Here is a 12,495-nt window from a genome sequence, read left to right as displayed (position 1 = left end):
AGCTGAGCGCGAGGGCGCGGCCAAAACGCTTCTCTAGGCGCAAGCGCCGATGCAAAGAGCGCCACTAAGGAGAGAACGAGGTATGAGACCAAAATAAAGAGAAAGCTTCTCGGGTCGCGACCGGCAAAAAGCGTGAGGAGGGAGCGAGGGAAAAGAGAAGACGACGCGAGGGGAAATGTATACGGCACACGGACTTCTGCAAAGGCAAGATACCTCTCCGCTGAGAAGGCGAAACCAATGTTGCGTGCGATGAGAAAAAGTAGATTGGAGTCTCAGTTATGCTTTGGACGAAAAGAGAAATAGGCAGTAAAGCCAGGGAGGAGTGACGGGGAGACGAGCGTAGCAAGGAGACTGAAAACCGGGTTTGGCTTCAAATTTCCTCCTGGCAGACGAACACCGGAAGCAGAGAGTATCGCTTGTTAGCTTCACGGGTTTCGCTTTCCTTGCCTTTTCTCTTTTCACGCGAAAAAATCCGCACGCTCTCGCCCACAAAAAGAAAAGCGCCTCTGCTAGGTGTGCGTAACATGCTAAATTGAACTCCTTCTTCCACCGCACGCTGTTGTCTTCGGCTCCTTTTCCACTCCAAATATAGGGCGGCACCCGTCTCTCCTTTTCTCACCTCACGTACTCCGAGGCCCCGCTCTAATACGCTTGTATATAAGCCGCGTGCCTTACTTAAAAGTCATTGCCACTTCGAGCTCAACACGCGCCTTTGCCGGATCTGAAAGGGACTTCTGCGGGCGAACGTGACTCTGTAATATGGGGTCCGGGCGGGCAACATCCACGCATCAAGCGCTGCCGAAACTGGAAAAAAAAGAGATGTCTCTGCTTTCTGGTTTTACGTATTTCCTGGCTCGCCTTCACAACTTGCTTACCCGTGGCCTTCTGTCCGTGCGTCCATTTTTGTTTATTTTTCCCTGTTTTCTCGCCCGCCTCCCGTCGCGTGTCGCCTTTTCACTGTCGTCTCGAAGTCTTTTCTCCTCTCTCCATCCGCTGGGACGCGGCTTCACTCTTAAGGTCTGCTGAGCTCCTCGCCTTCGCAGGCGTCGCATCCTTTCTCGCCTTTTCTCTCTTCGGCGCAGCGTCACCGCACCGAGGCCTCCAAGTCCCTCTACGGCCGAGACGCCCGGTCGCGCGTGGCTTCTGCCTCGCGTCCCTTCTTGGAGACCAAAGCGCCCTGACTCTCCACGACTGGCGTTAAGCGCCGCAGCCTCCCCAAGTCACTTTGCCCTTCCGAATCTGCTTTTTTTTGGGCGCGTGCCGTCCGGCTAGAACGCGGTGACCTAGGTTTTCCAAAATGGGCAAGGGAAGCAACGCATGCGTAAGTGAATTCCAAGGTCTTTGTTTCTCCTCGCCCAGCAGTTGGCGGCTGAATTATACAGTTCTGGATCGCGGATCGTTTTGCGGAGACGATCGCTACTTGTAACGTGATTGACTGCGACTCTCAGCAGGGTGGCTGATCCTTAATACGCGGCTCAAGCCACCTGGCGGAGAAACTCGAAATGCGAGACATGAGTTCCGTCGAGTCGAGGCAAGTATGTCAAGTCTGAATGCGCTCGTCGCGCTGTGCTTCATTGCACGCACATGCCGCTAACATGGCGGCAAGTAGGTTGTACGGTTGAGGGCTATGCGCGTTGCTGTGCTCCCCTGTGTCTCTGTGTCAACTATTCTCAGAAGAAAAACACCGCGCGGGCGCGCGCTGACGAAGCCAAGGCCAAGGAGCCCAAGTCGCAGCTCAAGTCAAACCAGGCGGCTATGTCTATTAAGTGCAAGGTAAGGCTTCAGTTTCTGTCGCCTGCTTTCGGAGCGTATTCTCTTTACCTGCGTCGGACTCGTCATCCGCTCGCGAGGCCGGTGCTAAAAACTACAAGGTGTGCGCAGCTCCTCGTGTGGCATGAACGGCGCCACGAGTCGCCGTCTACGTATGAATGCAGTAGATACCTCTGTGTCTGTATCCTGCATCTGAGTGCTCGGGGGCTGTGTATGCGAAATATCGGCTTCTGCATGAGTGTGTCGCTTCTCGTTTCGGTAGTAACTGCGCTGAGGACGATTTCTCGGATTGCGTCTCACTCAGCTTTAGTGGGGCTGGGGCCTCGTGTTCCATATGCGCCCGTGTGCAGTCCTCTTCGGGGCTACATTTGTAGAGGCCTGCATGCGTTCATGCGGTCGGTGGTGGACTGTCGAACACCGGCTTTTTCATCTTTTATGTAGCGCATTCACTGAGGTTGTCCCCTGTGTCTGTGCGATCGTTTGCAGATTTGCATGCAGCCCTTCATGAAGACGCAGAGCGTGTCGCAGCTGAACGAGCATGCGACAAACAAGCACAGCAAGACCGTCGCAGAGTGCTTCCCCGACATGGCGAGTTGAGCAGCTCGTCGCTGCTGGTGTGTGACCTCATCCTCGTGGGGGGGGGAGGGGGATAGCGAGGTCTCGCCGTCGTATCGCATCCTGGTTTTTGAAGGCAGCCTCAAACGCGGCAGCAGATGCCAAGGGTCCTCTCCTTTTTTCTCGCCCTTCGCGCATGCGGCGCCCTCGCCTCCTTCCGCGGGCAGAAGCCAGAGCGACAACGGCCAGGAGAGTCGCGTCTCCGTAGGCTGTCCGCGTGCGTTGCAATCCGTGGGCCGAGGTGTGGTTTGTGAGGCGGGCGGGGATCCCACGCGGGGCGAGCGCTTTTTACCGATGCACGCACAAGGCGGGGAACAAACGTTTTCTTTTTTAAGCGGCGAGTCGCGGATGGTTAACGCCGCGACTGTGGGAAGTCGAAATCGATTGGCATCCTCCCCAGAGGCGACGGCCCGCGAAGCGAAGGAGAGGAGTGGGCTCGACCGTCCGGAAGTCCGCTGAGAAGGAGATGTGAACAGGGCGCTTGGCTCTGCGGCGGCTCGGCAGTTGTGTATGCGCTCTGGACGCTCGAGACATCTGCTCCACTCCCAGTCATCTGTATGTTTTCCTAGCTCATTTCTTGAACACCAACCGCAAGTCATTGCGTGCTGTTGACGCAACAGGCCGTGCCCGGTGGGGTCGCCCGCCTGCGGCAGCTGTCGCAGCGTCATTACCGCCTCCCTCAACACTTCTTCAGATACCAATGTGAAAGTATGCACTCGCACATACTCGTACGCACCTATATCCAGGGTTGCGGGATAATGCCAGGTAGAAATCCTGTCACGTCGCGGGGCGCGTGCCCTGGCTCTCGAGTAGGTAGAGACTCACGCAGAAGTTTGGAAACGCGACAAGCTGTCGCGCAGAGATGCAGCTACTCAGAAGGCTGAGCAACGCGTGAACGGCTGAGCAATCCCGCGTATTCTGTGCTTCCTGTCGATCGCTGGACGTCTGTGAACCTGCGGGCATGAACGGTTTATGGGTCACGAGAACAGAGCCACGTGAAAGCTCTCGCGTGGGTCCACACGCGCACTGCGACAAGCATGCACATCTTGCAAATATCTGCAGGACTGTAGCTGGTTGTGTGTGTCAGTGAACGTAGAGAGAGGGCCCGACGACAGTTATTAGATAAGCGGACACTCGACCGGCGTCTGCGACTGTGGACGCTGGTCGAGACGATTTCCCACACATGTCCTACTCCGCATGTCGGAGCTGGAGACACGTACGAGTTGGGCATTGGAGCATCTGCTGAAGGGCGTGCTGAGCACTTCCCCAGGCACACAGCGCCCGGATGCTCTGTTTAGGCAATGGGCTGTCGTGCTTCGATATCTGCAGGCCTTCGGCCTTTATCGGGGGCAGTGCTGCCTTTCTCGTCGCTCAGAACGCGCAAGGACGGAGTTGGACACGGATTCGCCGTGTTTAGCGATTGCAGAGAGCGTCGGGAGCCTGTTCATGTTTACGTTTGCTTCACCCCGTTAGCACGGCGTTTACTCGTAGCATCTCGCAGTGCGGAATCTATTTTTTGAGGCAAGCCCGGTCCCTTTAGGTCATGCCGAGCTTCTCACCTGTGCCTGCGTTAGCTCCACGGAATAAACGTATTCGGGGGCCAGGGTGTACGATAGATGGAAGTATACGGATTTAAGAATCTTGGAAACGCATAGAGTCCGTTCCTGTTGTGCATGGCTTGCATCCTTGCTCTATCCCATGATCCTTGCCATATCCGCATCGCGTCACCCCTCAAGTTAGGGACATGTTGCAGTCAGAGAGGGAGTGACGCCAGTGCCAGACCGAGAGAACAATTTTGTATCTAAAACAGCGAGCCGGCGCGGCCCTAGCAGTGTATACTTGCCAGTCGCTGCGGCAGCCGGCAGGACGTGACTCCGTGTGAACGTGTATTGCTAGTTGATGTCGTTTCCAGAACGACTGAAGGCTGAGGCACGACAAAATCATATATAGAGGGTGGTCTACAGATGGCGGTGCGCAGCTTCATTCAAGCAAAAAACTGAAGAGCTGCTCGCTTTCTAAGTCTCCAGAAGGCACATGCCATTGTTCGGCTTTCCCCGATTCTGACCTAAGTGCCCGAAGCCGTGAGATTTCTTCCCTCAGGGGCCCTTTGCTTTCGTTTGGACGGGGCTGGACAGCGGCGATGGTCTCGATTGTGTGTGTCGGTTGAACAATGTAGAAAAAAAAGAACAGCCCCACAAACTGCAGCGTCAAACGTATGGGACACAAAAAAAAGGCGTATGGTGTTTGCTCCGGTATCTGCGAAACGATCACCGAATGTGGCTGCGTTGGAATAGCTAATTCAGTCCGAAATCTCAGGGCCCCAAAGGGTGCCCGCGCTTGTGGAGAGGCGTCTCTCATTGTGATCCTGCTGCGCAATCGTCTGCCTCTGGGTGTCTGTCGCTTTCTCTGATGGCGCCGTTTGCGGGGAAAAAAATGCTTCTTCTGCATGCGCATACACACGAGCACGCGTGTCCCCTGCGTTGAGAGGCGAATATGCCATGCTGTTGGAGTTGATTAACCTCGCGCCCCATCCGTCGTTTTTCTTCATCTTTTTCTGCGCTTTCTGCTTCCCTCCGTTCCGACACTTCGTATTTTGTCGCCTTTTCTTCGCACAATGGCGGTAAGTCCCTTTTTTGTTGGCAAATTGTACGCGATTACGATGGGGAAGGACCCATTTTTCCGCGCAGGCGACGGCGCCCGACGGCGGCCCATGGGACGAAGAAGAAATCGTGTTCTTTAAGCTTTGTGTAAAGGAACCGGACTCGTTGATCCAACATAGACATCGGATGCACTTTTCTGGGCTATTTTGGGGAGGGAAATGGCTTTTTTACGGGGGAGCGGAGTGTGCGGAGAGGGCCTTGCTGCGGTGTAGGGAGTCTCCCCCCACAGTGGTAATTTCGCCGCGGGTCTCTCCCTTCGCTTCTGGGCCCAGAAACGAATCCGGCTTCTTGTTTCCTGGTTGTCCGCCTTTTCGTCAATTTATGTCTTTAATTCAAAGGGAGCTTCTCTTTTCTATCGGCCGCAGGATGGTGTCTTTCCCGTAATCCTGCTCGTTCGTGTATAACGCGTTCGCCGCGGTCGATGCATGTGAACCGCGAGCGGACGTACTGTGCCTCGAATCTGGGAAAGACAGACGGGGGAGGCGCATAGTTTGTTCCTTCGCCCGCCCGCCGGAAGCGTTCCAGAGCGTGACCGCGAATTTTGGCTTTGTCTTCTCGCCGTTAGGGAGCGCGGGTCGAGCTGGCGCCCATGCTTGCTGGGCGTGCAGGCATATCTATGGGATCGTGTCAAACTGCTGCGAGGACCCTCTGCTGACCGCCACGGTTTTTTGCGTCGGCGCGTACTATGTAGAGTGGTTGATTTCACGGTTGCTAACCGTCTTTTATATCTCCCTGCAAGCTGCGTGGCAGTGCTTTGCTGCAGGCTCTTGCATCTGTCTGCTCATTCGAACTTCCCTCGCGATTGTATGCGCTCTCTCAGGAACGGTACTCTGTGAAGCTGCTGCGTCCCATGGAGGGCGCGCCCGTTGCCGAGCGGACCAAGGTCAAGATCGCCCGCGACGAGAAGCTCCTCGAGAAGATGAAGAAGGCGAAGGAAGTCCGAGTGAAGGTAAAAAATGCAACGCCGCCAGCTAGCAATCACAGTCGAAACCGCAGTAACATGTGGCGCTCTTCATTTTGTTTTGATAGATTCGCTGCTCTTCAGATGTCGCTTGACGTTCGTGTCTTTTCGTGTCAGTATCTTTTGCAGACAATCATATCCCAGCCTGGTTGAGTCAAAGTTTACCTGGTACCTGCGAGCTGCATGCACGTGTATAAATGTGTATATCGGGTCCGTGGAACTATGGAGCAAGGATGTGAGAGGGTATATGGCGTATATTTGAATATCGGCGTATCTGTGCAAGACGCGCAGCTGTCGTGACAGTCGCACCGCTGTTAATTGCTTCGCTCTGGAGCACAGAATGGTACTGGTCCCTAGGAGCGGATGGTATAACCGGGCTCCTTCGCTGCGTTTTTGCTTTTTGTTTCCAGAAGCTGCGCGAACAGCGCCATGCGCTCAAGCTGAGGACCTACAAGTATGTCAGCGAATATAGGAAGGAGAAGGAGAACCTCATCAAGCTGAAGCGCGAGGCCAAGGCACAGGGTAAGTCGTGGAAAGTCTCCGGGGGTCGATTTCCCACTCTCCTGGCCGTCTGGCTTTCCCCAGAAGCACTGTCTCGGTGACAGGGCTGCGTGCGCGATACGGGCAACTCTAAACCCTAAACCCTAGTTCTGGCGGCGAGGATCTTGTAGAGAGGTAGCTTGGCGGTTTCGGCTTGCGAGAGGATCGTCGGGATGACAAATTCCAATTTTTCTGAGCGCTTTGGCGCGTTGCAGAAATTTATCCCAATCGCTTACTGACGTGCGGTCTCCTTGCGGTGATATTATGCGTGCACGGTGGAATCGACTGTTTCTCGCTGTGCCTCGTTCAAGGGCCTCGCATAACAACTTTTCCTTTCCCTGAGTTCCCGGGAGCTTTGCGGAGACTTCATCTCAATCGCCTCCTGATGTGTGGTCACCTTTGCGCGCAGAGCGCGCGTTCACATTCACCCGTCCTGTATACGTCGGCGCAGTTTCGTGTTTCAATGTGCGTGCCCCAGCGATGCGGCGTTTGCATGTATATTCGGATGGGTTTGTCTGTCGTTCCGGTTGACTCGGGGTGTGGTGATTGTGAATATTCTTACCGTGTTGTGCGGTTGCGGCGTGTTTGCTGCTGGGCAATCGTCTGTGTCTGCACTCTTTGTGGTATTTTGTCTGTTTTCCCCTTTTCAGGTGGCTTCTACAAGGAGCCCGAGGCGAAGGTCATCCTCGCGACCCGCATCAAGGGTATCAACAAGCTGGCGCCGAAGCCCAAGATGATTCTTCGTCTGTTCCGTCTTCGCCAGCTCCACAACGCCGTCTTCATCAAAGTGAACAAGGCCACCATCGAAATGCTGAAGGCTGTCCAGCCCTTCATCACCTACGGCTACCCGTCTCTTAAGACCATCCGCCAGCTCGTCTACAAGCGCGGCTACGGTGAGCGACCCCGCCCCTCCCTCGCGTGACCGATGTGGCTCGAGGCAGCTTGCAAACATGTTTTTTCCAGATTTTTCCCGCGCAGGAGCTCGAGTTTCTGGGTGGCAGATAATAGAGGCTGTGTGTTTGTATGTGTCGCGTTGTGTGTGCAGCGAAGGTCGGGAAGCCCGGCGCTCACTCGCGCGTGCGCCTCCAGTGTAACGACATCATCTCGGAAAACCTGGGCAAGTACGGCATCCACGGCATTGAGGACCTCGTCCACGAAATCTACACGTGCGGTCCGTACTTCAAGCAGGCGAACAACTTCCTGTGGCCATTCAAGCTCAGCTCGCCTCGCAAGGGCTTCACCAGCAAGCGCCACGGCTACAACGAGCCGCGCAAGGGTGACTGGGGCAACAGAGAGGAAATGATCAACGAGTTGGTGCAGCGCATGATCTAAAGTGTGCGGAGTGGTAGAAGGGCTCGACGGGGGGTATGTGCGGCGCGCCCGCGACCACCTTGCCGCCTCAAAAGTCCTTGTCTGTCTTTTCTGGTTCTGTGAAGAAACTGTGCGCAGGAGTCGCCTTCCACCAACTCTCTACTACACGTAACAGTGACTCTAGAGAGCTCACCGATGCGGGAAACAGGCAAACGCCACTCGCCACCGAAAACACAGACACCGCAAACTGAGCTCGGCGCCCAGCGTGGCGAGAGCAATACACACACGGCTTGACCGCCCGCCCGCGTGGCCTCAGGCATCGACACCTGACTTGACACTCACATGTATGCATATATAGGCAGTTTCGATGAATAGATACGATAGATGCTGCACGCCAGGCAACCGAAGAGCCGTGAAGACGATACGCGGCTCCAGTCGATGTCCCTAGCTGCACGTAGAGTTTTGCTCATGGCTGCGAGGGATGCAGATGAATCCGCCAGCCGCATCGAGGTGCACCAATCTCCACACCCATCTACTTCGTAGCTGTCGATAGACCTGCGATTTCCGCATATTGCGAGAATCAGAGAGCGCCCTTGTGGAAAGCAAACAGGGCACGCGGCTCGCGCATGGATCTCGTCAAGCTCGCAGCAGTCGGTCAACCAAGAGGCCAATGCATTCGCAGACACGTCTCTGCGTATGAATAGAAGGTCTGAACAGGACTTTTCTCGACACTGTCACTGACGGACTCGCAGGTAGGCTGGAGCAAGGCTAGTCGTACTGGCAGCGTGCACGTGCGCACTAGGCTAGCCCTTCACCTCCGTTGTTCCAACGCCTTTTCTCTTGAAGACGATATTAATTAGGATGCGCCGCGAGGCCACCGAAGAAGACATGAATCGAAGCAAACGCAGGTGACGAGGAGCGCATCTGCATTACGGTATCTTCCGTAAGCGCAACCGTCGCACACAGAAAAAGTGCAAAATTTTCAGAGTCCTTCAATACTGCTGGCCATTGGCGTCGCACGCGCACGCGTGCTGTGTAAAACCCCTGGTGTGTAGACTGGTAGTTTCTCTTAGGGCTATCCTGATTCACTTATTCAGGCTTCAGGCATTCAACGTGGTGGTTTCCTCCGATGGACACGTGCTGAACAGAGTTTTTCTTTTTTTTTCGTAGTGTGATACTCGTGAACACACAGATACTTGTTACATGTTGCCACCTCTAACGGTCAGCTTCGCCTAAAAGTATACGAGAATATCTCAACTGTGCTACGGTTCTGTACCTGGGGAATTTCCCGAGTCTCTTCGAGCCAGTGTTTCTTCAACAGAAACCATAGACCCAGTTCTCGCGGAATTGTCCTTACTCTACGTCTCTACCCTGTTGGAGTACACGAGTATCCCCTGAGCAAGGCAGAAGCTGTCACCGACGTGACCGTCTCTTCATGACAAACTCGCGTGCTAAAATATTCCCGAAGTTGGTGTTCCGCGTTCCTGAGCCGAGCCAACCCCTAGCGCCGATTCCTTGACGTCACATCGGACGACGAAATATTCCTACCTCGGGATCTATTTCCCTATGGATGTAGATGTGTAACCACAGCTCGTATACTCGACGGATTCTATCAAACTCTAGTAGGCACGGTTTGTACAGATGCCGTGACTATACGCACATGTCCTGCTCATAATGTTGCGTGTGTGGCTACACATACACCCTACATCGTCAACGCACAGTCCAACTTCGAGCCCACAAATGTTTATTTTCACCCTTGACTCCGCTCTCATGCTCCATAGTGCATCTCCTTCTCTACGCCTATCGCTTCTGTGCATTCGGTCACACCGTCTCCTCTTCTCGACACCATCGTTTTTGACGCGACGTGTGTTTCGCAGCCGCAGCGTGCCAAGGCGAAAAAAAATAATGGGACACTTCAGGAAATGTGTCTGGAAGCACGAGATGACATTATGAGTTTGCCGGCTTCACGAAACTCCCGCATCGGTGAGACGTCAGCGGAGCTCTCTCTACGGTGTTATGCCAACTCACAGCACTGACGCGTGCGGCCCTCAAAACTGAACCTCGTCGTACTCAAACAAGCACTCTCCACATAAACATTCAAGAGGACGAGCGCGGAAGCGGGGAACGCTGAGAGAGAAGCGAACCAGCGACGATGCTCGTTTATTTGTCGCCTCCTTGCTTGCCTGCAGCTTCAAATGCCTTCTTGATGTCGTTGAAGGTCTCTGCAAGAACAGGGCACATAAAAGTGCAACAGCCGTCATAGTAAACGAGCATGTATACATTACATATATATATATATATATATATATATATATATATATATATATATACGTACACCTGCACATCTGTATAAAAACAGCCATTTGTGTTTACGATTCCCACGCACACGCATCTACGAATAAATGTACCTGGTATTGCGAAAAAGATAAATTTCAGGGTCTACATGCATATATATATATATATACACGCATACTTCACTGAGGCTGTGAATGCATTCCCCTGTAATTCTTTCTGATCAACGTAGCAACTACAGTCAAACTTCGAGGCTTTTCCAGGGACACTTGTGCGGCACGGCCTAACTTGAGACTACCAGAGGTGAACGCGCACAGACAGAGTAAGTATAAATCACGTGAGAAGACTTCCAGAACGCGTGGGCGCCTCTCTGCGTGCCTTAGTCTCCACCCGTCGCCATCGATGCGGCATACAGGAGCACAGAGTAGATGCATGGCGGCTGATTAAAAATGTCAGAGCACCATGTTTCTCCCTTCAGAAGTCGCCACTCTGCGCGGCTCACCTCGGTTAAGCACTTGGCCGTTCTGGAATACGGTTTCCTTTAGGTGGATCTGATTTCGCTGCTTCGCCTGTGTACGGTAGGGCTCCTTGAGGCACCTGGCACAAACATAGACGTACATCGGACATAAAGGTCTACGCCATGAGAACCAAGATTCGACCAGATAGTGGCTGCGGCACCGCGGAGTTGTGTTTTGCGAAACAAATCTCGCCATCGCCACGGGTCGGCGGCTCGGGTCGAGATGATTCTTTTGTGTGAACAACGGACCCGACGGCGAACGCTCGTTCCACTGAGGCCCGTCCCACGGTTCAGGATGAACCAGGATCTACAATCTCCTCCTTTCTGATACAAATTTCTTACAAGAAGTAGAGGAGTGCCGGCTTATTGCGCGGCTTTTTAATCCTAAGGAAACGCGGAGAGGCGCGAGAAGCACGGCGACACGAGCCCCGAAACGGAACTCCATCCTAAGCCGGCAACAAAGATCGCGCGCATGGACTCGACTCTAAAGATCTGTCACGTATCTCTGTGCTGCCAACTCAATATTTATCGCCTCGCCCGCACATTCCGTCGCCGACAGGCGTGTGGAGTATGAAGTTCAATGTCGCCCGGCCTCCCTTCTTGAATCGCAGGGCGCCTCTTACTGTCTCAGCAGCGCAGCCATCTCCGCGGCGTAACGGGTGAAAGAAACTCCGCTGCTTCGCCACATCATCTTGGAAATCGGAACACAGAAGACGAAAAGAAACGAAAGAGTCGCGCGAAAAATCTATCAGCTATGAGGTTGTGTCCGCTATCCCGCGGTCGGGGTGTATGTACAGAGGAGATAGGAAGAAGATGCTCGAGATGTTTGCAGGATTTTGAAGATTGTTTTATTCGATGGAACTTGAGGGGCGACAAGGGTTATCGTCGCGTTGCGAAATTGGGTGAGAATCGTGGAGAAAACTGCGTATTGAACTTTCGGGGAAAGCACTTCAGAAAACATAAATCGCACATGGCGAAGAAATATAAGTCGTTCTGATCGCCAGAGCACGTCGTGCTCAGAGGAGTTCACGAGCGAACTTCGATTTTTCTCTGCAAAAACCGCAGAAACGACGGCGTTTCAGTGTCTCAGCAGAAGGGCCTGGCAACCACAGGGGGGAGACAGCAAGGAACCGGCAAAGTTACCGTCTGTAAGTTCGCGGGTGCATGTCCACTCCACCGCGTATGCAAAGCGAGATTCCTCCTGTGTGGCACGGCACACAACCCTGAGCCGACTGTCTTGTCTGCTATGTATTTACGATCCCTTTCACGAACTTCCTTTTCTCGACATCCCGTCTCGCCTTCCCTTATGTAGAGATATCCGCTGCGAACCGGCTTCACCGTCTAAGAAGGCAAGACTATCGAAAGTGCACCGACTGCCCTTCTTGAGAGGCACATGCATGCGGTTGACCTTTTTTGCAGGGAGAAACGTTGCGCTCGTGTTGTGATCTGCCTATCGGCTGTGCACGAGGCCGGAGATGTGACATGGGGACGCGAAAACTCTGTGGAAGAAACAAGACGGCAGGAGAGGCTCGCGCGAACTGGATTTCCGTGCTGGGTGTGACAGCGGCTCGTCTGTTGTTTTTCCGTCCCCGCCGTCTGCTCGCAGAGAACACTGGGGGGACATGTCAAAAGAACTGTGTTTCTTTACGTTTGCTAGGAAGAAAGAGCTTTCCGTCAAAGCATGCCTACAGTACCGTGGATCGTGGGCATTCGCTGCTAGGTAGAAGTTTCTCCGCGACAGCTCCGTCGTCGAGTCGCGCCGCCGGTCTTCCAAGCCTTTTCAAAGGAGACTTCCCGTTTTTCTGCGGGGGCCTCGCGTCCAGTCTTGT

The 12,495-nt window shown here is 53.9% G+C and overlaps 3 protein-coding genes across 3 annotated transcripts; 2 read left to right on the top strand and 1 right to left on the bottom strand.

Moving 5' to 3' along the window:
* Window positions 1-1,297: 1,297 nt before the first annotated feature.
* On the top strand, window positions 1,298-2,367 carry BESB_075440 (uncharacterized protein; the record flags this gene model as incomplete). The annotated part of the gene is made up of 3 exons (XM_029365917.1): window positions 1,298-1,321; window positions 1,675-1,773; window positions 2,257-2,367. 3 exons carry the CDS (start codon window positions 1,298-1,300, stop codon window positions 2,365-2,367), a joined length of 234 nt encoding a protein of 77 aa, XP_029218401.1.
* A 3,528-nt stretch (window positions 2,368-5,895) lies between these two features.
* On the top strand, window positions 5,896-7,878 carry BESB_075430 (ribosomal protein RPL7; the record flags this gene model as incomplete). The annotated part of the gene is made up of 4 exons (XM_029365916.1): window positions 5,896-5,994; window positions 6,417-6,528; window positions 7,197-7,439; window positions 7,592-7,878. 4 exons carry the CDS (start codon window positions 5,896-5,898, stop codon window positions 7,876-7,878), a joined length of 741 nt encoding a protein of 246 aa, XP_029218400.1.
* Window positions 7,879-10,017: 2,139 nt separating this feature from the next.
* Window positions 10,018-11,357, bottom strand: BESB_075420 (putative atp synthase F1, epsilon subunit; the record flags this gene model as incomplete). Its single annotated transcript, XM_029365915.1, has 3 exons — window positions 10,018-10,079; window positions 10,652-10,746; window positions 11,290-11,357. 3 exons carry the CDS (start codon window positions 11,355-11,357, stop codon window positions 10,018-10,020), a joined length of 225 nt encoding a protein of 74 aa, XP_029218399.1.
* Window positions 11,358-12,495: the final 1,138 nt, after the last annotated feature.

Source organism: Besnoitia besnoiti (assembly GCF_002563875.1).
Source record: "Besnoitia besnoiti strain Bb-Ger1 chromosome Unknown contig00007, whole genome shotgun sequence".
Classification (NCBI taxonomy): domain Eukaryota; phylum Apicomplexa; class Conoidasida; order Eucoccidiorida; family Sarcocystidae; genus Besnoitia; species Besnoitia besnoiti.
The sequence above is the reverse complement of the archived record's forward strand: the minus strand, read 5'-3'. Positions and strand labels throughout refer to the sequence as shown.